Source organism: Carcharodon carcharias, chromosome 2 (assembly GCF_017639515.1).
Source record: "Carcharodon carcharias isolate sCarCar2 chromosome 2, sCarCar2.pri, whole genome shotgun sequence".
Taxonomy (NCBI): domain Eukaryota; kingdom Metazoa; phylum Chordata; class Chondrichthyes; order Lamniformes; family Lamnidae; genus Carcharodon; species Carcharodon carcharias.
In genome coordinates, this window is record NC_054468.1 from 163753390 (window position 1) to 163779296 (window position 25907).

A 25907-nucleotide genomic window follows, 5' to 3' on the forward strand; every position below is an offset into this window, starting at 1 on the left:
TTCCAGCTAATTGTAGTACTTCCTTTCTATCAGTGCAGCTCTTCTTTAAGAATGTCAGACTGCCTTTAAGAGCTGGAGACTATCTGGAAAGTGAGCTAGCATTGCACACTGTTTGGCACCCTGTTAATTGTGCAGCCAGTAGCGCGGGTCCCACTTGGCTTCCTGCTACAATCAGGCAAAAGAAGAGGCAGTTTGTGGACTCCTAAATTATGAGAAGAGATTACACCATCTAAGATTGTATTCCCTGGAATTCATAAGGTTAAGGGGTGATTTGGTTGAAGCTTTCAGGATATTGCGGGGAACAGATAGGGTAGAGAGAAGCTATTTCCGCTGACTAAGGAATCAAGGACAAGGAGATATAGTCCACAAACTAAAGATAGGCCTCTCGGAGTGTAATTATGAAATACCTCTACATGCAAAGAATTGTAGAAGTTTGGATCACTCTTTTGCAAACAGCAATTGTTGCTAGATCAATTGTTAAATTTAAAACTGATGTTAATAGATTCTTGTTAACCAAAAATATTTAGAGATATTGGGCAAAGGTAGGTATATAATGATCAGCCATGGTCTCATTGAATGATGGGCAGAATAGGCTCAACGGGCTAAATGGCCTAGTCCTACTCCTATGTTCCAAAGACTCCATCGCAGATGGCCCCATGATACTGAGACATTTTCTCCATTAAGTTTAGGAGATGCCAATGTCCTTACCTTTTGGTGATTGTGCTTTGCTGCCATCTATTGTGTGCCACCTTGCCCTGCAAAACAGAGGGCAGAACGTCATGATTGTGTAGCGCTGTGTTTGGGGCTTGTGCATGCCATAGCTGAATGGACAAAGGTATGTGGAGGCTGCGAGACCAATGTTGGCAGCATTGGTAGGTATGTGAATGAGGTGAGTGCCTGGATGTTATGCTAAGTCCTCAGTGCTAAGGAGTGCTGCCGGGTGAGTGATGCAGATGTAGTATATTAACCAGTATGGGAGGTTGGTGGTGAGGTGAGCATGAGATGTCAAGCGAAGATGTATTCAATGACTTGACCACCCACAAGAGGTGGATGCCAGCTCCCATTCCATTCTGAGGGTGGTCCCCGAGGGCCTCCTGGCCTCATATAGATCCAGATTCTACCCCATCACCACCACTAATGCCTCTGCAACCATAAATATGGAACCCTCTCTCTCTCTGCACTGGTGGGAGCAACAGATTTTTGTGCTATCTCCAATGGAACTGGCATAAGTAGTTTGCAAATTGGGGCAAAAATGGGAGAAAATGAATTTTTAGCCAATAGAGTATAAATGTTGACACAGAACAGTTGGAACCTCCAGTATGAAAAATGCCCATTCAACCTATGTAATTCTATGAATTATATTTTGTCCTAAAAGAAGTCTGTGTCCTGCAGAAACTCCTTCAATAGTTGCCGAGGTAGGAAAGTGATGGGAATATTTTAAGTCTTTGTTTTGGATTTCCAGCATCCGCAGTTTTTTTGTTTTTATATTTTAAGTCTTGTTGTATTGACAAATCTGTAACAAGTTTTCTACTTTTGTCCCTCTACCACAACTGAGTTGAATTCTTCAAATTGCTATAACAAAACTGATTATTTGGACAAATGAAAATGTGCATATCTGTAATAGTGGGTTGTACACCTGCCAGTATGGAGGAGATCCAGGTTGGATTAAATTGATACTTCCCTAAATTTCCCATTTGAATTAATTCAGGCATCAGATGACACATGCTGGTCTGTTTAGGTAAATGCACCTTCAATTTTGAATTCAGATCGCGTGGTTTCCTTCAAACTTTGTAAAATACTTTTGCAAACTAAAGTAAGTCATGAAAACTAAAGTCAGTTCTTAATGAGCAAATTTATGTATTTATTGTACACTTATACTGAATGTAGGTGTCAGCTTTTGTTCTGTGCCAAAACTCTTGTCTGAGTTAGAAGATCATCAGTTGAAACCTCACTCCAGGTCTTAATCTAGGTCAGCAGTTCAGGGTAGCAATGAAGGATACTGGGGAGCCAGTTAGCTCAATTGACTACATGGCTAGCATGTGATTCAGAATAACACAGTGCTGCTGAAGTAGACTTGGGGCCTAAATCCTTGCCCTGCCCCATGGTAAAATTGCAGCATAAGCCATGGTTTGGGGCCCGTCAAATAATCAATGGTGCTACCTGGAGAAGTAAAAGATTGAAGGATAACTAAATTGCCAGAGTGACCATATTTTGGAAGAGACGCGAAAGCCCTATATGTTTTCTTAGGTGGAAGTAAAAAATCCCCACGTACTATTCTAGGAAGAGTAGGAATTCTCCAGGCCAATATGTGACACTGAAATGTTACCAAAAAATCACAAGTATCTATTAATTTACTTCATTGCAGTTTGTGGGACGTTCCTGCTTGAAAACTGATTGCTGTATTTTGGAACATTTTAACAGTGGCTACTTTGTGAAGAGCTTTGGGATGTCCTGAGGTTGACTGAATAAAAACTGTGTGTTCTCTATTATTCCCAAGCCCACTGCAATTCCAATATTGTGGGGACAGTGTTCCCTTAATAGATGTAACATCCTCTGCTGGGCTGTAATGCTGTTTCAAGTGGGGATCCACAGGGCTCAGAACTAGGTCCCTTGCTTTTTGTAGTACATATCAATTATATAGACTAAAAAACAGCGGGCACGATTAAGAATTTTGCAGATGGTATAAAACTTGTTTGTGTAGTAGATAGTGAGGAAGAAAGCTGTAGATTGTAGAAGGAAGATATCAATGACCTGATCTGGTAGGCAGAAAATGGCAAATGGAATTCAATCTGCGGAAGTGTAAAGTAATGCTTTGGAAGGCTAACAAGGCAAGGGAGTACACAATAAATGATGGGATATGAACTTACGAATTAGGAGCAGCAGTAGGCCACTCGGCCCCTCGAGCCTGCTCCGCCATTCAATAAGATCTTGGTTGATCTGATTGTAACCTCAACTCCACATTCCCATCTACCCCCAATAACCTTTCACCTCCTTGCTTATCAAGAATCTATCCAGCTCTGCTTAATAAATAATCAAAGCCTCAGCTTCTGCCACCTTTTAAAGAAGAGAGTTCCAAAGGCTCAAGACCCACTGAGGGAAGAAATTTATCCTCATCTCTGTCTTAAATGGACAGCATCTCATTTTTAAACAGTGATCCCTAATTCTAGATTCTCCCACAAGAGGAATAAGATCCCTTCAGGATCATATATGTTTCAATCGAGTCACTTCTTACTTTTCTAAACTCCAACGGATAGGGAATTTCGGAAAATTAAAACCAACGCATCAACTATCTCACTTGCCATTTCTTTTAAGGCCCTAGGATGAAGTCCATTAGGACCTGGGGAATTGTCAGCCCACACTTCCAACAAGTTGCTCAATGCTACTTCCCTGGTGATTTTAATTTTCTTAAGTTCCTCCCTCCATTTCCTGCAGAGAATTTCCTATGCACATGGGGACGTGTAGAGGAGCAGAGGGCTGGAGTGCATATCCACAGATTCCTGAACATACCAGGACAAGCAGATAAAGTGGTTAACAAAGCAGGTGGGATACTGTCATGAAACTATCAATATATATATATTTTGGAAAATATTTTTCTTTTAAAATAGAGAGTGAGTCTGCAGGTATGTCTTAATTGGATTAAAGCCAGCTAGCTTGGGTGCTTTGATATGTACTAGTTTTGATATGTAAGGGAGAAAGCGTGAATTTGCATTTGTTGAATACAGAATTCAAGAAATGGGGTGAAAACTTGACACCTATCTAACAGTTACCAAATCATATGTTTATATTACTAATAAAATTGGTACAATGAAAGGGGTTTCATTGTTAAAAGGTGGAGTTCAAAGAGGCTGGTTAGACAATGAGAATTTGAATTCAATCAATAGTGGTAGGTATAACTTCAGTAGTTTTCGGGTGTGCAGTGCAGAGGCAATGTAAGATCAAAAGGCAGCTGCAACTGGCTCCACAGTGAAAAGAACCTAATTTTTAATTTGTAAGGTGAAAATGCTTTGTCTGGTGTTTGGTTAAGTCTACGGGTTGCTGTTGCCTTAATGGAGATTAGTTTGGGAATTTTTTAAAAGTTATGATAGTAGAAATTTGTAGCCATGTGTACATATATTTTAATCTGGGTAAATTAATAAAATGTTTCATTTAGTTTAATGTAAAACCTCGAGAACTAGTGGTCTGATTCCTGAGTTTAGAGTCACATCTCAAACATAACACTTAAAATTATTGGTTATGACAGTTGTTTAACATTTCCCTCTGGGATTTTTTAAAAATAACTCCGCTTTATCAACTGCATCAGTCATTACAATTGGGGGCTCGTCTGGGATAAATTATATTTCTAATTCCTCGATTGGTTAGGAATTGATGAATCTTAAGCTTACGAGTATGAGAGGCTCTTTAAACTCAGGAGTTGCTGAGGTATTTTAGAAGTGGTGAGACTGCAAGATGACTTTGGCAATTGCTAAGACTTGTCTGGGAGTAGAAGAGATAACTCTGAGTGAGTTGGAGAAAATAACCAAAAGCAAGTTAACAGAGTTGGCAGATAGGTTACAATTGGGGTGACCTACAGGACCTAGGAAATCTGATATAGTTAGAAGTATAGCACAGCATCTACAGTTGGAAATGAAACCTGACACTAGTAAGTCATAGCTGGAGGTAGTGAGACTTCAGTTGCAAATGAAAAAGCTTGAATTTGAATCAAAGGACAGAGAAATGGCTTTTAAAAGGGAATGAGAAATTGTGAAGATGGAGGACGAGGAGAGAGAAAGAGGATTCCAACTGAAAATGTTGGTCGTTAGAAAAGAAACATCAATAGGTGAGGAAGGATTCGTCTCCAGAGTAGAACCCAATGAGGATATGTTTAAATTTGCAGAAGCTCTTCCAAAGTTTGAGGAAATAGATTCTTTTGAGAAGCTAGCTAAACAGATGAAATTGCCACAGGATTCCTGGACATTATTATTACAGTTTAAGTTATTAGGTAGGGGGTTTGAGGTATATGCTTCGCTTTCAGAAGAAACGTCGTTGAATCATGACATGGTGAGAAAAGCTATCTTGAGTGCATATGAGTTGGTTCCTGAAGCATACAGGCAGAAATTTAGGAATATGAGAAAACAGTCTCAGCAAACTTATACTGAGTTTGAAAGAGTAAAGCAAAGTAATTTTTGACCAGTGGATACAGGCTTTAAAAACAGAGACAACCTATGCAGCTCTTAGGGAAGTCATTCTTTTGGAAGAATTTAAAGATTCAATCCCTTTAGTAGTGAGAACTCATGTGGAAGAACAGAGGGTTGATTCTTTAGGACAAATAGTAGAGATAGCTGATGATTATGAGTTAGTTCATAGAGCTAGAACTTTATTCTGTCACGCTTTCAAATTGGAAAAGGATTAAAAGTGGGAAGGTGAAAGGAAGGCAGGTAGTCAGGGAAGAGAAGGAGTAACTGGAAGTTCCCAGGAGGTTTTTTCTCAGGACAAAAAGCAAGATGCTGAAGGTAGAAGTGACACTCAAAGATTGAGATGTTTTCATTGTAATAAAGTAGGGCACATGAAGTCAGTGTGTTGGAGGTTGCAGGAAAAATCTGTAGCAATTATTGGGGTACAAAAAAGCTCTGGAAGTAAAAGTACTGTGGGTTCTGAGGTTCAGGCACAGGAGAAGCCAACAGTTTGTGTACAGGTGAAACAGGGAGAATCAGTGAAAGGTAAAGAAGTGAGAATGCGTTCACAGTTTACTCAAGAGAATTCTGAGGAGCAGATTGCAGAAATGTTTAAAGACTTTGTATGTGAAGAAAGTCTTTCCATGTGTCCAGGGTGGAGTAAAGATGTTAAAATATTAAGACACAAAGGAGCTAGTCAATCCTTAATGCTGTGGGATAGTGATATTTGTTGTTCAGAGGGAGTGCTACAGGAGAAGGTTCATGGAGATGCTAAATCCATTCTGAGGTGGAAGGTAAATTTAAAGAGCAGATGGAAGACGGGTGAAGTTATAGTTGGAGTGGTGGAAAATTGCCCATTGCAGGGGTTCAATTTATTCTGGGTAATGATATAGCTGGATCACAAGTGTGGGTGATGCCTATGGTAGTTGAGCAGCCTGTAAAAGTGTTTTCAACAGAAGTGCTACAGAAGGAACATCCTAGATTGTTTCCTGATTGTGTTATGACAAGATCAAAGGCCCACCGAGAAGAACAAAATAAACAAGATAAGGAGGCACTTCAAAGACAAGGTGTCAAAATCCAATTAGCTGGCATTGTATTTCATTACATTGTTCAGGAGGAAGGAATGCAGGACAGTTCAGTTAAAGAATTTAACTTAATGATGTTAATGGAATTATAGAAAATGATTTGTAATTAAAACAGTTATATCAGAAAGCTTATTCAGAAACCGAAGCAAAATGTATTCCAGTATGTTATTATCTTCGAGAGAATATATTAATGAGAAAGTGGCAGTTGGATCATTTCTCGGTAAATGAAAGGTGAAGGGAGGTGCATCAGATTGTTATTCCATTAGTATAGAAATGAGATTCTGAGGATTGCGCATGAAATTCCAATGGGGGGAACATTTAAGAATTAGGAAAACACAGGAAAAGATACAGAGGGGTTTTTTTGGCCAGGATTGCATAGCGATGTAGTCAAATTCTGTAGAACCTGTCATATATGTCAAGTAACAGAAAAAGCACAAGCAGTGATTAAGCCTGCACCTTTAATTCCAATACCAGCATTTGAAGGACCTTTTACCAGGGCCATGATTGTTTCTGTAGGACCCCTCCCTAAGATTAAAAGCGGAAATCAGTATTTATTGACAATAATGGATGTGTCTACTGGGTATCCTGAAGCGATATCTTTGATAAATATTACAACTAAGACGATTGTGGAGGAGTTAATTAAATTTTTTTTACAAGATATGGTTTACTTAAGGAAATACAATCGGATCAGGGGTCAAATTTCATGTCACTGCTGTTTAAATAAGTAATGAACAGTTTAGGGATAAAACAGTTTAAGTCAACAGCTTATCACCTGGAGTCACAAGGAGCTTTGGAAAGATAGCATCAAACTTTAAAAACTATGATAAGAGCATACTGTCAGAATTATGCACAGGATTGGGATACAGGAATTCCATTTTTGTTATTTGCTGTTAGAGATGCTCCTAATGCATTGACTGGTTTTGGCCCGTTTGAAATAGTTTATGGTCATGAGGTAAGGGGACCACTGAAATGGATTCAGGAGAAATTGGTGGGTCAAAATTCAGAAACTACTCTCTTGGATTACGTATCAAATTTCAGGGAAAGACTGAACAGAGCACGTGAGTTGACTAGGGAACATTTAAAGATATCATAGCAAGCAATGAAAGTGAAAGCAGATAAGAAGGCTAAAATTTGCAGTTTTCTTTCTAGCGAGAAAGTAGTAGTTTTGTTACCAGTACTAGGGGATTCATTAAATGCAAGATTTAGTGGGCCTTACAGGATTGAAAAGAAATTGAGTGAAGTAAATTATTTAATAAATACTCCAGATAGGAGAAAGAAGCAGAGGGTGTGTCATGTAAATATGCTTAAAAAGTACTTTGACAGGGAAGAGGAACAAAAAGAGATGTTAGAGATGGTGGATGATAAGAAAGAGGTAGAAATACAGGACTCTGAAATTGATTTTCATCTAATCAAATTGGATAATGGGGGGGTGCTTGAAAATTTAAATTCAATATTGAGTTACCTTCCAAGCAAGAGTCAAGGTGATTTGGAAAAGCTATTGCAGTCACACAAACCTATTTGTGGAAATAAGTTGGGAAATACACATTTAGTTTTACATGATGTAAATATAGAAATATTATATTTAATGAGGCAACAACCTTATAGATTAAATTCAGCAAACTTATCACAAGTACAAAAAGAATTTGATTTCATGCTTCAAAATTGTATCATTGAGTCTAGCTGCAGTAACTGGAGTTAGCCTGTTGTACTGGTACCGAAACTGGATTGAACACAAAGACTGTGGGCTGAATTTTCCCACCCATCAGGGAGGCAGTTGAAGGGTGGGCGCCCACAGGCACGCTTCCTATCGGGGGAGGCACGGCGCCATTTTACGTTCGTGGGCCAATTAAGCCCAGGCCAGCGTGATGTCCATACAGAAGCGCTATGTACTCCCTGTGCAGGGGGGAGGAGGATTCCTAAAATCGAGAGTATGCTCTTTTGCGCATGCACATGAAAGAGCACACTCATCTCCCTGAGGCTAAGTGCTGCCTCAGGGAGGTCAGCTCAAAACATACAAAACCTAAAAATAGAAAAGTAAAATGTCCTTAACATGTCCCCTAATGTGACAATGTCACATGAGTTGGGACACGTCCATAATTTTCACATAAACTTTATTAAAATTTTTAAAATCCTACACGAAACCTCATCCCGCCCGTGGATGAGGTTTCATGCTTTTTCTAGTTCACGCCGGGGCTCCTGGCCTACCCACCAACCTTAAGGTTGGACGGATGAGTTCTTTACACAATTGACTCTGTCAATGGCCTCAATTGGCCATTGACAGGTCGGCAGGCGTGCAGCTGATTTTGCTGTGCCCCTGCCTTCCTGAAAATTTAAATGGGGCGCAGTGATGTCGGGAATTCCCCCCGCTGTCACCGCGCTTCATTTTACGCATCGGCGAGTGGGCCCCGCCCCTGCTCGCCAACGCGTAAAATTCAGCCCTGTGTGTGGACTATTGAAAAGTGAATGTGGTGACAAAAGTGGATTCATATCCCATACCATGGTTGGAGGATTGCATTGAGAAAGTGGGACAATTGAAATTTATCACAAAGATTGACTTGCTAAAAGGTACCACTGTTGGAGAGGGCAAAGGAGATATCAGCTTTTGTAACGCCAAGTGGACTATGTCAGCTTAAAGTCATACCATTTGGTATTGAGAATGCACTTGTGACATTTCAAAGACTGACAAAGTAATTGAGGCTCTAAGCAATTGTGCGGTTTATATTGCTGATCTAATTGTTTTCAGTCAGACATAGGAGGAGCATTTACAGCATCTGGAAGAATTATTTACTCGACTACAAGAAGCTAATTTGGTGATGAACTTGGCTAAAAGTGAATTTGCAAAAGCGCAAGTTACGTATCCAGGTGTATCTAACCCATTGGACTTTGGACATGGTAAGGTGGCTCTGAGAGATGCAAAAGTCAAGGCTATTGTGGATTTCCCAGTGCCTACAACAAAACAAGAACTTTTGAGGTTTCTGGGCATGAGTGGGTTTTACCGGAAATTTGTACCAAACTTAAACCAAGTGGTTGCTCCACTGACTGAACTATTAAAAAAGAACACGAAGTTTCAATGGACACTGGAATGTCAGAAGTCATTAAATAGTTTGAAAACTGTATTAACTATGACACCAGTGTTGGCAGTACTCAATTATGCCAAGCAATTCAAGTTGGCTGTTGATGCAAGTGATACAAGCATTGGGGCTGTACTGTTACAAGAAGCTAACGTTGGAATTGAAAAACCGAGAGTATTTTTCATGGAAACTGAATGTACAACAGAGAAGATATTCAACGATCGAAAAAGAGACTTTGAGTTTGGTGTTAGCATTTGCAGCATATTGAAATATATGTTGCAAACAATTCATCAGAAGCAATTGTTTATACAGACCTTTGAGATTTTTGAACAAATTTTGTGACAAAAGTGCAAGGATTTTCAGATGAAGTCTATTGTTACAACCATTTAATCTATGTATTATACATATTGCTGGAAGAGAAAATCTGTTCACAGATGCGTTATCAAGAGTTTGAAGCTTAAAGGAAAGTGGGACACTGAACTGGAGAGATTTTTGTTGAAACCAAGGACTTGTATACTTATGTTAAAGCATGCATCTGATAATGTAATAGTGTAATGATTATAGGAGATAGTGTGAGATCGATTATTAAAATAAAGCTGTCTTTTAGAATTATGATGGTTCATTTTCTTTTAAGAAGGGGCTGTCATGAAGCTTTTAATGTATATATTTTGGAAAATATTTTTGTTTTAAAATAGAGGTTTAGCCTGCCGGTATGTCTTAATTGGATTAAAGCCAGCTAGTTTGGGTTCTTTGATATGTACTCGTTTTGAAATGTAAGGGAGAAAACATGAAATTGCATTTTTTGAATAGAGAATTCAAGTGGGGTGAAATTTGATGTGTATCTAGCAGATACCAAGCCATATGTTTATTTTACTAATAAAATTGGTGCTATGAAAGGGGTTTCATTGTTAAAAGGTGGAATTCAAAGAGGCTGGTGCGACAATGAGAATTTGAATTCAATCAGTGGTAGTAAGTATAACTTCAGTAGTTTTCGAGGGTACAGAACAGAGGCAACATAAGATCAAAAGGCAGCTGCAAGCCTTCAACTGGCTCCATAGTGAAAAGAACCTCATTTTGAATTTGTAAGGTGAAAATGCTTTGTCTGGTGTTTGGTTGAGTCTATGGGTTGCTGTTGCCTTAATGGAGATTAGTTTGGGAATTTTTTAAAAGTTATGATAGTAGAAATTTGTAGCCATGTGTACATATATTTTAATCTGGGTGAATTAATAAAATGTTTCATTTAGTTTAATGTAAAACCTCGAGAACTAGTGGTCTGATTCCTGAGTTTAGAGTCACATCTCAAACATAACACTTAAAATTATTGGTTATGACATTTGTTTAACGTTTCCCTCTGGGATTTAAAAAAAATAACTCCGCTTTACAAACTGCATCGGTCACAACAGATAAATACCATAAGAATTAGGAGTAGGAGTAGGCCATTTGGCCCCTTGAGCCTGCTCTACCATTTGATAATATCATGGCTGATCTGATTGTGGTATCAACTTCACCTTCTTGTCTATCCCCTACAACCTTTGACTCCCTTGTCTATCTAACTCACCCTTAAAAATATTCAATGACCCTGCCTCCACTATTCTCTGAGGAAGAGAATTCCACAGACTAACAACCCTGAGAGAAAACATTTCTCCTAATCTCTATCTTAAATGAGAGACCCCTTATTGTTAAACTATGGCCCCATACTTTCCTTTATTAGCTGAGGGATAAAATATAAGAGCAGAGAGCTTACACTGGAACTGTATAAAACACTAGTTGGACTGTAGCTGGGTACTGCTTAAGTTCTAGTCACCACATTTACAGGAGGGATATGATTGCATTAGATCATGTACATAGCAGATTTACAAGCCGTTGTCACAAATGGACAACTTTACTTATGAGGAAAGATTGGATGGGCTAGGATTGTTTTCTTTGGAATAAAGGGGGCATGAGGGGAGAATTAATTGAGGTGTATAAAATTATGAGGGGCCTAGACAGAATGAATAGAAAGGTCCTATTCCTCTTAGCAGAGAGGTCAATAACCAGAGTTCATAGATTTAAATTAATTGGTAGAAGGATTAGACAGGAATTGAGGAAAAATATTTTCACCTAATGGATGCGGTGGGAGTTTGAAACTCATTGGCTGAAAGAGTGGTAGCAGAAATCCTCATTGCACTTAAAAAATACTTGGATATGCACTTTAAGTGTCATAACCCACAAGGCTGTGCACCAAGAGCTGGAAAGTGGGATTAGGCTGGATAACTCTTTTTTAGTTGACACAGGCATGATGGGCTGATCAAATGTCCTCCTTTTGTGCAGCAATCACTCCATCACTCCCTATAGCAAAGTATTCCAGACTCCAATTATTCAAAGAAATTTCTCCTTAGTTCTCTCCTCATTCTTACTGAGCATTTTAACTTCATGGTGCCTTATCAGTGACTCCCAAAAGAAGGAAAATAATATTTCCCTCTTCAATTTATAAAACCTTTCAATATAAAAACTACAATGGAGTTGACAACAGAGGTGGCTGTGAGGTAGAGCTGGGTATCGTCAGGGCACATGTGAGAACTGCTTTCTGATGCTGTCACTGCTGTGCACGTGTAGATGGGAAATGGGAGTGGGGAGCCAAGAATAGAACCTTAGGGGACACCAGAAGTAATAATGCAGGAGCAGCGAGAGAAAACATTGCAAGTGATTGTCTGGCTACGGGTTAGATAGGTAACAGTAGAACCAGGTGAAATTGCTCCCACCCCGTCGATGACAGTAGAGAGGTACTGGAGGAAGATGTTGCAGGAAACCCTGTCAAAGGCTGCAGGCAGGTTAAGAAGGACAAGGAGGAAAAGTATCAGTCACACGGGAACGTCAGTTGTGACTTTAATTGTTATCATTTTGGAACTGTGGCAGAGGCAGAAATCTGCTTGGAGGGATTCAAACATGATGTTCCAGGAAAGATAGGTATGGCTTTGAGAGGAAAGGGAGGTTGGAGATGGTGGGGCCAAGGATTGGTTTTGAGGAGAGATTAGTGATGACGGATTTGGTGATGAGAGAGAGAAACAACATCTGAAGGGAGGGAACTATTTACAATATTAGCTTACATGGGGGCTAGCAGCGGAAATTGGACGATTAGCAGAAAGTGGAAATAAGATCGAGGGAATAGGAGGTGGGTCTCACAGAGAAGATGAGCACAGAAAGGACTTTTTAAAATTCATTTGCGGGATGTGGGTGTCGCTGGCCAGGCCAGCATTTATTGCCCATCCCTAATTGCCTTAAGGTGGTGATGAGCTGCCTTCTTGAAATGCTGCAGTCCATGTAGTGTAAGTACACGCACAGTGCTGTTAGGAAGGAAGTTCAAGGATGTTGACCTAGCGAGTGAAGGAATGGCAATATATTTCCAAGTCAGTATTGTGATTGGCTTGGGGGGGACCGTCCAAGTGATGGTGTTCCTTGTCCTTCTAGATGGTATTGGTTGTGCGTTTAGAAAGTGCTGTCTAAGTAGCCTTGGTGAGTTTCTGCAGTGTGTCTTGTAGATGGTATACACTCTTGCCACTGTTCGTTGGTGGTGGAGGGTGTGAATGCTTGAGGAAGGGGTGCCAATCAAGCGGGCTGCTTTGTCCTGGATGGTGTCAAGCTTCTTGAGTGTTGTTGGAGCTGCACGCATCCAGGCAAGTGGAGAGCATTCCATCACACACCTGACTTGTGCCTTGTAGATGGTGGACAGGCTTTGGGAATCAGGAGTTGAGTTACTCATCACAGGATTCCTAGTTTCTGACCTATTGTTGTAGCTACAGTATTCATATGGCTAGTCCAGTTCAGTTTCTGGTCAATGGTAACCCCACAGGGTGTTGATAGTGGGGGATTCGGTAATGATAATGTCATTGAATGTCAAGGGGCGATGGTTAGATTCTCTCTAGTTGGAGATGGTCATTGCCTGGCACTTGTGTAGCACCAATGTTATTTGCCACTTGTCAGTCCAAGCATGGATATTGTCCAGGTCTTGCTGCATTTGGACATAGACTGCTTCAGTGTCTGAGGAGTTGTGAATGGTGCTGAACATTGTGCAATCAACAGCGAACATCCCAATCCTGACCTTATGATGGAAGGTCATTGATGAAGCAAGCTGAAGATGGTTAGGCCTAGGACACGACCCTGAGGAACTTCTGCAATGATGTCCTGAAACTGAAATGATTGCCCTCCAACAATCACAATCATCTTCCTTTTTGTGCTAGTTATAGCTCCAACCAGCAGGGAGTTTCCCCCCCACGATTCCCATTGACTCGTTTTGCTCGGGCTCTTTTGATGTCACACTCGGTCAAATGCTGCTTTGATGTCAAGGGCAGTCACCTTCATCTCACCTCTGGAGTTCAACTCTTTTGTCCATGTTTGAACTAAGGCTGCAATGAGGTCAGAAGCTGAGTGACCCTGGCAGTACCCAAACTGAGCATCAGTAAGCAGGTTATTGCTAAACAAGTGCCTCCTTGATAGTACTCCATCACTGTACTGATGATGGACAGTAGATTCTTGGGGCAGTAATTGGCAAGGTTGTATTTGTCCTGTCTTTTGTGTACAGGACATAGCTGGGCAATTTTCCACATTGCCAGGTAGGTGCACTGGAACAGCTTGGCTAGAGGCATGACAAGTTCTGGAGCACAAGTCTTCAGTACTACTGCCGGAGCATTGTCAGGGCCCAGAGCCTTTGCAGTATCCAGTGTCTTCAGTCATTTCTTGACATCATGTGGGGTGAATCAAATTGGCTGAAGACTGGCATCTGTGATGTTGGGGACCTCTTGAGGAGGCCATGATGGGTCATCCATTCGGCACTCCTGGCTGAAGATTTATTTGTGCAGATACTTTGGCCTTATCTTTTGCACTGATGTGCTGGGCTCCTCCACCATTGAGGATTTGGACCCAGGTCCCCATTAATGAATCAATTTTTTTGCAAACCTTGAAGCTTTTTACAAGCGAAAATTGAAAAAAACGAACGTTTCAGCCATATAAACAAGATTAATCAATTCAAAAGCACAGCTGGCCACATCAACTACAGTCAAGTTATCAATTTACTTGGTCCACATCTCTGGTCAATTAAATAATGCGCAGTATAACTCTAACTCTACAGATTGATCCTGCCTAAAACACGCCATACCAATTCTGTCCCAGCCTTCCAAACAGCAGCACGCAGGAAAAATTGTTGGGTAGGGGGTGGAGATGGGGGCTCACGATCGCGGCGTCCGTTTGACCGAGCCTTGCGTCATTACGTACGGTGTGGCGTAGCGTAACGCGGAGCGACTGGTCTGTTTGTGATACTGACGCCCTATCGGCAGAAAACTAAACCGAGATGGAATCTCCCAGTCTGAACCGGTTACAACCGGTTACTAGTTTTGCCAGAGAAGCTTTCGAGGTTGTTAGTAGAACACGGTCTGCTACAAAAACGCTCTCGAAAAATGAATCGGAAGAGATAAAAAATCTTTCTGAAAAAAAGTAAATTGAGCATTGGGCATGGCGGTTGTTTTCATTTTTGTTAAATTATCATTATTAACTCGCACAGTTTAACAAAATTGCAAAGGAGAGGAGTGAGTGTTCCAAATTATGGCCGATTAGCTCCAGTACTGTTTTGGGTTCTTTTTCGCTTTTTGAGTTTGGACCAAAAGGAGCAAAAAAAGGAAGAGGCAACCTTGAGTGTGTGCTTGTATTTTTTTTTAAATTCCCGCCATTTGATTTTTTTTCTTGCCCCCTTCCCTCCTCCACCCGCCCCCCCCCCCTTCTCCCGTTTAACCGAACTACTGTGTATTGGGTAAGATTTTTAAAAGGTTGCTGAGTCGGTGTGTGGTGGAAGCTCGTACATTTAGACTGAAGGAGACTAGCAGTTTAACCAAAACAAAAACATTTTGGGTGAGTGTTAACAAGTTTTGAGATTCTTTTCGCGGTGGTGGTGCTGCCGCCGAGGCCTGGCTGCAAACTCTTAACTGTGCCGAGGGATAGGCCTGCATGACCCGAGCTTACCACACGGAGCCGCTGTGTGGGGGTTGTGCGACCACCAAAAAAGTGGCGTGTGTGGAGATGGGGGGGGGGGGGGGGAGCGTGGAGGTGGGGGCGGTGTTGTGGTGGCGGGAGGGACATAGTAAACAGCGATATGGGAGTTGGTTATTTTATGTGCAGCTATATTTGTAGATTTTTGAATTCCAATGAGTGTGTCCGGCTGCCGGGTTTGTTGAAATCTGGAGTGGAACATTCCAGAAATAACGGCCGAGGCTCGGCTGCGGAATCACTGCACCTATTGGTCACGTGATGGTCTCGCCATGCTCCCAGTCTGAGGGAGGGGACTCCTAGGAAGTGCCTTTATTTAAAAAAGAGTTACTACTTTGGTATGTGATTATACAGTATTTTGGTGAACAGTTTTTGTACGGATTTTTTTAACATTGCGAATTTTCTTTTAAGCGCACTTGACTGACACAGGTCAAGGCTCTGGATGCTTTGTGTAGTTAATATCATTAAGTTATAAAGCAAGTTTGATCATGCGAGTACGATCACTTTACAGGTAAGATGGCTAGAACTTGGGCATTTTAAAAACTGAGATTAGTATAGATATATGCCATTAAACAGAAATTTTAATTTGTCAATAAAATTGTCTTACTAGCAAATGATTTGAGCAGTTGGTAAGTGGAGCCAGAAGACTGGTAGGACAGCGGCAAGTTATATGAATATGTGCATGTGTCTTTTAAGCTGCTGTTTTGCTATATAGTTAAACCTAAGAACTTCCACCACACTTTCATTTTTTACGGAGTTTCCTGTGTATGCAAATCTTTCAATTGGCTTAAGGAGGATAGTTTCTTCCAGTGTTGATCCATGTATAGGCTAAATAAGACTTAAATGTAAAGTAATGGAAAATTCAAAGTTTGAGCAATTTGAAAGTCAGGCATGACTTTATTTAAAATAAGATAAATACAGGTACATATACTTAATGTTACAGGAAGAATTGGTGGTTTGGTGTCTGTATCAGAATGTTAAATTTTCATTATAATGTCAACTTGGGTTTTAATCTTTCAGAATCATTATTTTCCCTCCCCATCCCAAATGGATCATTTTGCAGCCTATTTTGTTATAATCTCGTAATATATTTGTATTGATTCGACTTTGTGCATTATTTAATTTAAAATGTGTACATTTGCCAACATTTTTTCCAGTTTACACGTTTTCCTGAAGATGTTGACTCGTACTGGGGGTACTGTTCCACAGCGCTGGGCATCCTCTGGTATCTTGCCCAAGTGGCTACTGTTCAGTGCCAACCTAGACAGTGAGTGTTGGCAGGCTATTTCACTGTGGGGTATCACATCTGAACCCAGTCCTGTCCTTGCCTGACATCCACACAGTGTAAATTCCAGTCGGAGTCACTGCACAGTGACAGGAGTGGGAATCCTTTTGTTTTATTTTTGTTCTTTCCTCTTTCTACCCATTATTTTGGGATGCTGGGCTAGTTGTAAAGCAGGGAAGTCATGTTAAGCTTGTATAGAACATTGTTACTACCTCATTTGAAATCAAGTAATTTAGCAAACTGTAGATGACCATTTTTAACATTTTGTTAACTAGCTCACCCACTGGTGCATGCCAATTTATTTGTAAAACTGTTAAGTATTATAAATTATGCATTATAAAAAATCCATAGGGAAAAGGCAGTCTGTTGCTTGTAGGAAAACTTCCCATTCTTAATGAACTGTATCTGGTGGCCAGAAGTGACCTAATGATATTGTAGTTCATATGGAAAAATTCTTGACTGGCAATCTTCCAGTCAGTCATCTCCAAGGCAGCTTGTGACTTGGAACTTTGTTCCATGTTGTGTTTAATCTATTATCTGTTTAAGTATTGCAAGAAAAACTCTTGTTTATCTTGTCTAATGTCTTGTCTGTTCTACCTCTGGCTTGATCGTTTATTTTTATACCAATTTGATACATTTAAACAAGACCAAGAGTCTTGTGATGCAACTTGCAAGAATGATGAGGATTGGCTCTGTTTTGATTTTAAGTTCAGTATTGTTACTATCTTGACTACTTTCACGTCTCTGTAATGAGATTATATATTTGTGTATTTTTTCTCATGGCTTTTTAGAAGATCACTGGGTGTTTTCCAATGAAACATTTCAACTTTCTTCTTTTCAATTTATTTAGGAATTACAGCAAGTTTTTTCTTGCAGTAATCTATGCCAGCCATAATGACAATTTTAGCAGACCATGCAGCACGCCAGCTGCTGGACTTCACTCAAAAGCTTGATATAAACCTTCTGGATAATGTGGTGAACTGCTTGTACCATGGAGAAGGTGCACAGGTAACAATTAGACATATTCAATTTAAATCAAGAGTGAGTACAGCTGATATTTTAATGTGTGTGGATGCAATCCATATAAATTGATAAGTTAATGAAGAGATGGAAGATGCACTTTTGAATAGCGCCAGAGGATTGGTAGACAGCTAATGTCATACCTATACTTAAAACAAGTAGGGGAAATTATAAACCAGTTGGACTAACTTTGGTGTTAGGAAAGATGAAGGAATCTTTACTCGGCAATATAACAGTAAACCATCTAGACCTGAATTTTGGAGTACATAAGAATCTAACCATCACCCTTTGACATTCAGTGGCATTACCCCAGACATCCTGGGGGTTACCATTGACCAGAAACTGAACTGGACTAACCATATAAATACTGTGGCTACAAGAACAGGTCGGAGGCTAGGAATCTTGCCATGAATAACTCACCTCCTGACTCCCCAAAGCCTGTCCACCATCTACAAGGCACAATTCAGGAGTGTGATGGAATACTCCCCAGTTGCCTGGATGAGAAACTTGACACCATCCAGGACAAAGCAGCCTGCTTGATTGACACCATATCCACAAGCATTTTTCCCTCCACCACCGACGCACAGTAGCAACAGTGTGTACCATCTACAGGAAGCATTGCAGGAATTCACCAAGGCTCCTTAGACAGTACCTTCCAAACCCATAACCGCTACCATCTAGAAGGATAAGGGCAGCAGATAGATGGGGACACCACCACCTGGAGGCTCCCCTCCAAGTCACTCACCATCCTGAATTGGTAATATATCGCTGTTCCTTCACTGTCGCTGGGTCAAATTTCTGGAACTCCCTAACAGCACTGTGGGTGTACCTACACCACATGGGCTACAACAGTTCAAGAAGGCAGCTCACCACCACCTTCTCAAGGCCAACTAGGGATGGGCAATAATGCTGGCCCAAGCCAGAGAAGCCCTCATCCTGTGAATGAATAAAAAAAAAGTAGAAATAATAGTGAGGCACTATTATTTAAGCAGTAAATTGGACAGCAGCCTTCACCATCAGTGCATACACATCTTAGTTGCACTTCCTGGTTTAGAGACCATCTCAAAAAGGATTCTTCAATCTGGTTATAGAGACGCATTTTTGCTTGCCTTGTTCACACTGGTCTCAAATCCCCTGAAGAGGGCACCAAACTCTCTAATTACTGCAAGTTGAGTACAAAATCCCACAAAAGTCTAAGAAAATACATGTAATGAATGGCTAGCGCTGTTTGTTTACTGCTGACCACAAAATCCAGGCCCCAAAAACCAAGAATATTATGGAGTAGTCAACATGAATTTCAAAAGGGAAGGTCTTGGTTAATGAACCTTGTTGAATTCTTTAAAGAATTAAGAGTGGACAAGAATGATGTATATTAATATTTGCTTTTCAAAGCCCTTTGATAAGGTAGTAGGTTAATGTTTATGGTTGGAGCATAGGAGTCAAGGGACAGTTAGCAGAATACAGTTAGTAAGTCTGCTATTAAGCAGGAAACAGGCAGTTAAAGGTAGCTACTCAAGACTACGAAAGAAGGGAAGTGGTGTTCTAAAGGAATTGATGTTGGGACCACTGTTCACAATTTACATCAATGATTTGGTGTCTTGAATTGGAAGTACAATTTCTAAATTTGTGGACAATACCAATTGGGTGTAGTTAATTCAAAGGAACAATGTGATGAAATACCAGAAGGCATTAAACTTTCAGAATGGATATTTATGTGACAGATTAACTTTGATGTGTTAAATATGAGATCACGAAAAATCACAGTGCAGAAGATGCCCTTCGGCCCATTGAGTCTGCACCGACACGCGAGAAACACCTGACCTACCTAATCCCATTTACCAGCACTTGGCCTATAGCCTTGAATGTTATAATGTGCCAAGTGCTCATCCAGGTACTTTATAAAGGATGTGAGGCAACCCGCCTCCACCACCCTCCCAGGCAGTGCATTCCAGACCGTTACCACCCTTTGGCTAAAAAAGAGTTTCCTCACTTCTCCCCCCAAACCTCCTGCCCCTCATCTTGAACTCATGTCCCCTTGTGACTGACCCTTCAACTAAGGGGAACAGCTGCTCCTTATCCACCCTGTCCATGGCCCTCATAATCTTGTACACCTCGATCAGGTCGACCCTCAGTCTTCTCTGCTCCAACGAAAACCACCCAAGTCTATCCAACCTCTCTTCATAACTTAGATGTTTCATCCCAGGCAACATCCTGGTGAATCTCCTCTGCACCCCCTTCAGTGCAATCACATCCTTCCTATAATGTGGTGACCAGAACTGCACACAGTACTCCAGCTGTGGCCTCACCAAGGTTCTAGACAACTCCAACATGACCTCCCTACTTTTGTTGCATGTTGGTAGGAAAGTTGAGGTACGGATGCATACATCACTAAAAGCAGCAGCACGGGTTAATAAAGGCGATTTTAAAAAGCAGATCACAAGCTTGGGTTATTTCTAGAGGGATAAATGTTAAACTTGTATAAATCCTTGGTCAGACCACAATTGGAGTTGTGTGTCCAGTTCCAGGAAAATATAGGCCAGTTAGCTTGATGTCTGTCATAGGGAAGGTGTTAGAATCGATCATTAAAGAGGCTACAGCTGGACGCTTAGCAAAGCTCAAGGTAATCGGGAAGAGTCAGCATGGTTTTGTGAAAGGGAAATCATGTTTAACCAATTTATTAGAATTCTTTGAAGGATTAACATGTGCTGTGGATAAAAGGGAGCCTGTAGACGTACTGTGTTTGTATTTCCAGAAGCCATTTGATAAGGTGCCACATCAAAGGTTATGATGGAAGATAAAAGCTCATGGTGTAGGAGGTAACATTAGCACTGATAGAAGATTGGCTGGCTGGCAGAAAAAAGAGTATGCATAAATAAGTCTTTGTCTGTTTGGTAGGGTGTGACAAGTGGAGTCCTGCTGGGGTCTGTGCTTGGGCCTCAACTTTTTATAATTTACATCAATAGCTTAGATGAGGGGAGTGAAAGCATGGTAACTGAATTTGCAGATGGTACATAGATAGGTAGGAAAGTAGGTTGTGAAGAAGACATGAACTTGCAGATAGGTTGAATGAGTGGGCATAAAATCTGGCAGATGGAGAATAATGTGGGAAAATGCAAAGTTGTTCACTTTGGCAGGAAGAATAAAAAAGCAGAGTATTACTTAAACGGAGACCGAGGTGCAGGGGAATCCAGGTGTTCTAGTGTATGAGTCACTAAAGTTAGTATGCAGGTACATCAAGTAAATAAGAAGGCTAATGGAATGCTATCTGTTATTACAAGAGGAATTGAACGTAAAAGAAAGAATGTTATGCTTCAGTTATACAGGGCTTTAATGAGACCACATCTCGAATACTGTGTGCAGTTTTGGTCTCCTTTAAGGAAGGACATAAATATGTTGGAGGTGGTTCAGAGGAGGTTTACTAGATTGATATAGGTTGTCTTGTGAGCTTAGGTTAGACAGACTGGGTTTGTTTCACTGGAGTTTTAGAAGAGTGAGGGGTGACTTGATTGAAGCCTATAAGATCCTGAATGGTCTTGACAAGTTGGGCATGGAAAAGATGTTTCCTCTTGTGGGTGAATCCAGAACTAGGGCCATTGTTTTTAAAATTAGGGGTTGACCTTTTAGGACAATGATGAGAAATTTTTTGAGAGTTGTGCGACTTCGGAACTCTGTCTCAGAAGGCAGTGGAAGCAAGGCCGATGAGTATTTTTAAGGTGGAGGTCGATTTTTGTTAGGCAAGAGAATCAAAGTTTATCAGGGTAGATGGAAATGTGGAATTTGAAGCACAAACAGATGAGCCATGATCTTATTGAATGGCGGAACAGGTTCGTGGGGGCAAATGGCTTCTGCTCCTATTTCATATGTTTTTATGTATGATCTTCATAATTATTTTTTAAAAAAGGATAGTGAAGCATTGGAGAACATGCAAAAAAAAAATCTCAAAGTTGATACTAGGATTCCGAGGAAATACTTATCAGGAAAAGCTGAACAGACTTGGGGCTCTTTTCTCTGTAGGCTTTGATAGGATATATGTAGAGAAGGTGTTTCCACTTGGCTGGGGGAGAGGGAGCCCTTGGATATAAGATAAATACAGTTGAGAATTCAGAAGGAAGTTCTTTATTGAGAATGTGGTTAAAAATTTGGAACTTGCTATCACAAGTAGTTGAGGCAAATAGCATAGCTGCATTAAGGGGAAGCCAGATAAACAAATGAGGAAAAAAGGAATAGGTTATGCTGATAGTTGAAGAGGGATGGGCAAAAGCTCATGTGGTGCATAAATGCTGGCGTAGACCAGTTTGACCAAATGACCTGTTTCTGTGCTGTACATTCGATGTAACAGCATTGGGTTTTGTAACCCTTCATATAGGTAAGGGGATTGTGGAGTGACTAAAATTTACTGCAGTAACATGTTACTGTGATGCTTGAAAATCAGTTGCCAAAATGATGTCAGGTTTGGGGTTGATGGTGATTTCTTCCAGGAATTGAATACAAAAGCTACCCTGGTACTTCAATACACAGTGCTCAAAGTGCTGCATTGTCAGAGATGCTGCATTTTGAGTGAAGCCTTAATCTGCCCATCTGTTGATATAAAAGACCCCATCACATTTGTCTTTGTTGGCCATAACGCTTTGTTAACAAAATGTGATCCCTCTACCAGCAACACTAAAACAGATTATCTGGTCGTTTATCACATTGCTGTGTGCAAATAAGCTGCCATGTTACAACACTACACAATGCTGATCACATTTCAAAAGTGCTTAATTAGCTGTAAAGTCCTTTAGGGTATCCTGAGGTTGGGATTTATCCTGGTTATGCTGACTTTAGAACTATATGAAATTCGTTCGTGACTTATTTTCCCCTCTCTGTTTAAAAACATCCTTTACTTTTGTAAAATGCTATTCCTGTTCACTGCCATCCAACAGCCAGTAGCCCCACATGTATCCGTTGTAAAAATACACAAAGCAATTACTCATAATTTTCAAGATTCAGCAAATGTTTTGGTTAGAATTTTGCGCACAGGTGGAGACTGCAACAAATGAAAAAGCTTCAATAAAATTTCCATTTCTATGAAGTGATGTAATTGGACCTTTGAATCTGTGGCAAGATGCTAGAGTCAACAATCAATTATTTCAGAACAGAATTAGGAAAGTCCTCATTAGCAGCCCACTGAAATGGTGTGTAGGAAAACCTGGGGGGAGGGGTCTGAGTTGCCTATCTTTATGGCATTTTGTAGATGCTGTATCCATAGAAAAGGGTATTTCATACATTGCACAGCTGCAAGATCAATAGATTAATTACACTTATACCCACTTTCCTCAAAAATGCTGAAAAAAGCTCTTAATCTTGAAAATCCAAGACAAACTCACCTAGCTGGCAATAGGCCTTATTTAGTTATAGTAAGAAGATGCCGAACTACCTGGGCCCAGTTGCTAAAAGTAAATGAGAAGTTGAGAATCTGCATGGCTAAAAATGGGATTCCAGCAGCTGAAAGAGAATGTTCAGTCGTTTGATGCTTTCCTGCCAAATTTACATTGCACTAGACGGTTTGGAAGTCTGTTTCACAGGTCAGATGCAGCCTGTTTGACACCCTAGGTCCAAAAAAAAATGAAAAGGCGGTAGCCTTTTTTAGAAACTTGAATTAAAAATGGTGGTTTCTGTCAGAGATTTCTTCAGATGATTCAAGGAAGGCTGTTTGACAGGTATCTTTCCCTTTTCGTCCAAGCTGGTGTTTTGAGTTACACTGATAAAGATGCAGGGCCTATAGTTGTTTGTCAAATTTATTGTTGCACTTCCAAAGTATGGTGCTTTTTTTTGTTTTCAGTGTTGTGAGCCTTTGCAATGGCTAGCAATTCTTCCTCAACTAATGCTCCACATGCCTCCTTCAGCACCCAAGGGTTTATACTGTTTGCCCCAGAGGATTTACTAATCCTGTTTTCCTAATTTAGTGTGGTTATACTGGCTTCAGAACTGAATAGAGTAACTGATAACTTCCTGTCATGTTGCTGTCTTTTGTAAGCTGATTCCAAGTAATTTTAGGAATTCTTTCTTCTGTTAGCAAAGAATGGCACAGGAGGTCTTAACCCATTTAAAGGAGCACCCTGATGCATGGACAAGAGTTGACACAATTCTGGAGTTTTCACAAAATATGAACACCAAAGTAAGCAATGTTTGAGAAATCTTGTAAATCTGAATCTTGAACTCAAAAAACTTTGGGGAAGGCAACTAAGCAAATTTAAAACTATTTTGAAGGAGTTTAGATTTTTGCATGGCAACATGGTGTCTGTTAGTATGAGCTGATGTATTCAAAAAGTTGTACTGTGGAGCTAAGGTACATGTCTCAATTTTTGAGTGGAGCAAACTGGTCATACAGATATGAAGAGAACTTCAAATGACGACAGTTTGCTTTTATATTGGTAACTATATTCTGGACTACAATTATAATTGAGGTGGGTGGGTTGGCTTTAAAAAATCCTTGCCAAACAGTCCATTGACATTGAATATTCGATTATTTTGGACCATGGCCTCCAATACTCTTCCTTTTTGCAGGCACAACACCACTAATCTTCATTACCTATGAGGGTAATCCTTGGTGAAGTAGATGTACATTTTATTTATAAAAGATGCATTAAGCATTTTGAAAATAGGTTCCATTTGCAGTATTTTGCCCGTCTTACAGAAGATGCAGGATATCTGAACTAAAATAAATATTGCCAGACCTGTTGAGTATTTTGAGCATTTGCTTTTATTTTTGTGACTTTCTAATGAAGGATCTAGCACAAAACAGAAATTACTTAATTTTACATCTATCAAATGCATTGGTGGATTGGCAAAGTTTACTAAATTTAGCAGGGAATCTGCTGTATTAACACTGTTGCAATGCTTCAAATTGAAATGAAAAGTTATGACTGAGGTTGAATGTCATTAATACTGGACTTCCTCAAAGTTCAACCTAATCTAAGTGAAGGTGTTTGCCTTGTTCTGTTGCCTGTTGCATTGCTTTGTTACTGACAGTTATTACTAATTTTTAAGCTGATTTGTCAACAGTATTTGTAAAACTCTCAAAATTGTATCTTGTGACAAATGAGATGATTAGAGGAACAGAGAAAACTGAAGGTAAAGAATCTCTTGAATACCTAAATTTAAAATCATTTGGTGCTAAATTTTATGCGCTGATATTTGGCTTTACTCAGTTTTGTGCAATCACTTTATTTTTTAGTATTTTTATTCAAACTGTTAATGCTACTTGACATTAATCATAATGTTCCATTATGTTGATTGTAATAGGAAGAAAAGGGGTGTCTTCCTGTGCAACTGACACAGCTAGGCTTTGACGGCAGGCCTCCACAAGGTCTACCCTTTTGATTCCCTTTAACTGAATTCTGTTCATCAATAACTTTGTTTTAAGGGGAAGGATTAAGAGGTATAATAGGATTTAAGGAAAAAAGAATATAATTGAACTATTTCTTCTGTAGGGATCAGTAGTCCTATTTATTTCTCCTATTCTTTTACTCACTCATCAATAGATTTACTCTTGGAGTTAAGCAACTTGGCCATACAAAACTTATAGCTGCTGCTATGTTACTAATGGATTTGGTTGCTGATGCATCATTTTGGCAGTGAGACAAATTTGAAGACTTGGATTGTGGGGGTGCAACCTGTGCAGCTGAAGTGCACAAAATTCAGATTTTGATTCAGATTAATTTACCCAACGTTTCTATGCACCTGAAAAAAACTGCACAATTTTTTTTTTCTAATTCAAACAGGTATTTACTTTTAAGCCTTTCTCCCTGCCATCATGTGCTGTTCCTCTGCTTAACTTGATAGGACGACCTGTTATGGACCTTTGGCTTTGGTGCAGTAAAAGATGCATGAAGGTTCACTTTCATCTGAATTGCATGGCTCAAATTGGTGGTGGTGTTGGGGTAGGATGGACCATTACCTGCTGTCCCATTGTTCAGTACGTTAGTGTACTGCTGTGTTGCTCTTGAGCCCCAAAGAGCAGCTGTCTTAATTTATATCTTGGCTTTTCCTAGAAGAGAGATGCAGAATTTTTAAAAATTTTGAAAAGGCAATGCCCTTCCCGTTCTTAAATGGCTTAAGTGTGATGAGTTAATTTTCCAATTCAAAAACACGTTTTGATGCTTAGGCCAGCTTTTTGTTTGAAAGCTTAAGTCAAAAGAATCAAAATTATTGCTTTACTCATTGCGATATACTATATAACACAGAGATATATTATATAACACACAACACTTTCATTCTTATTTCATTGTATTTCACTAAACAC

At 40.0% G+C, this 25907-nt stretch overlaps 1 protein-coding gene across 4 annotated transcripts in view; it reads left to right on the forward strand.

Annotated features, from left to right (window-relative positions):
- Positions 1 to 14634: 14634 nt before the first annotated feature.
- Positions 14635 to 25907, forward strand: part of LOC121269313 (exportin-1) — a 59854-nt gene continuing 48581 nt past the window's right edge. Inside the window, exons 1-4 of one of the 4 annotated variants that reach the window (XM_041173875.1) lie at positions 14635 to 14772; positions 16476 to 16585; positions 17454 to 17611; positions 23679 to 23780. In XM_041173875.1, coding sequence (XP_041029809.1) covers positions 17486 to 17611; positions 23679 to 23780 — 228 coding nt within the window. In that variant the 5' untranslated portion in view covers positions 14635 to 14772; positions 16476 to 16585; positions 17454 to 17485. Of the gene's footprint in view, positions 15184 to 16475; positions 16586 to 17453; positions 17612 to 23678; positions 23781 to 25907 lie in introns of all 4 variants that reach the window. The other 3 variants (XM_041173869.1, XM_041173858.1, XM_041173879.1) reach the window with 3 other exon arrangements.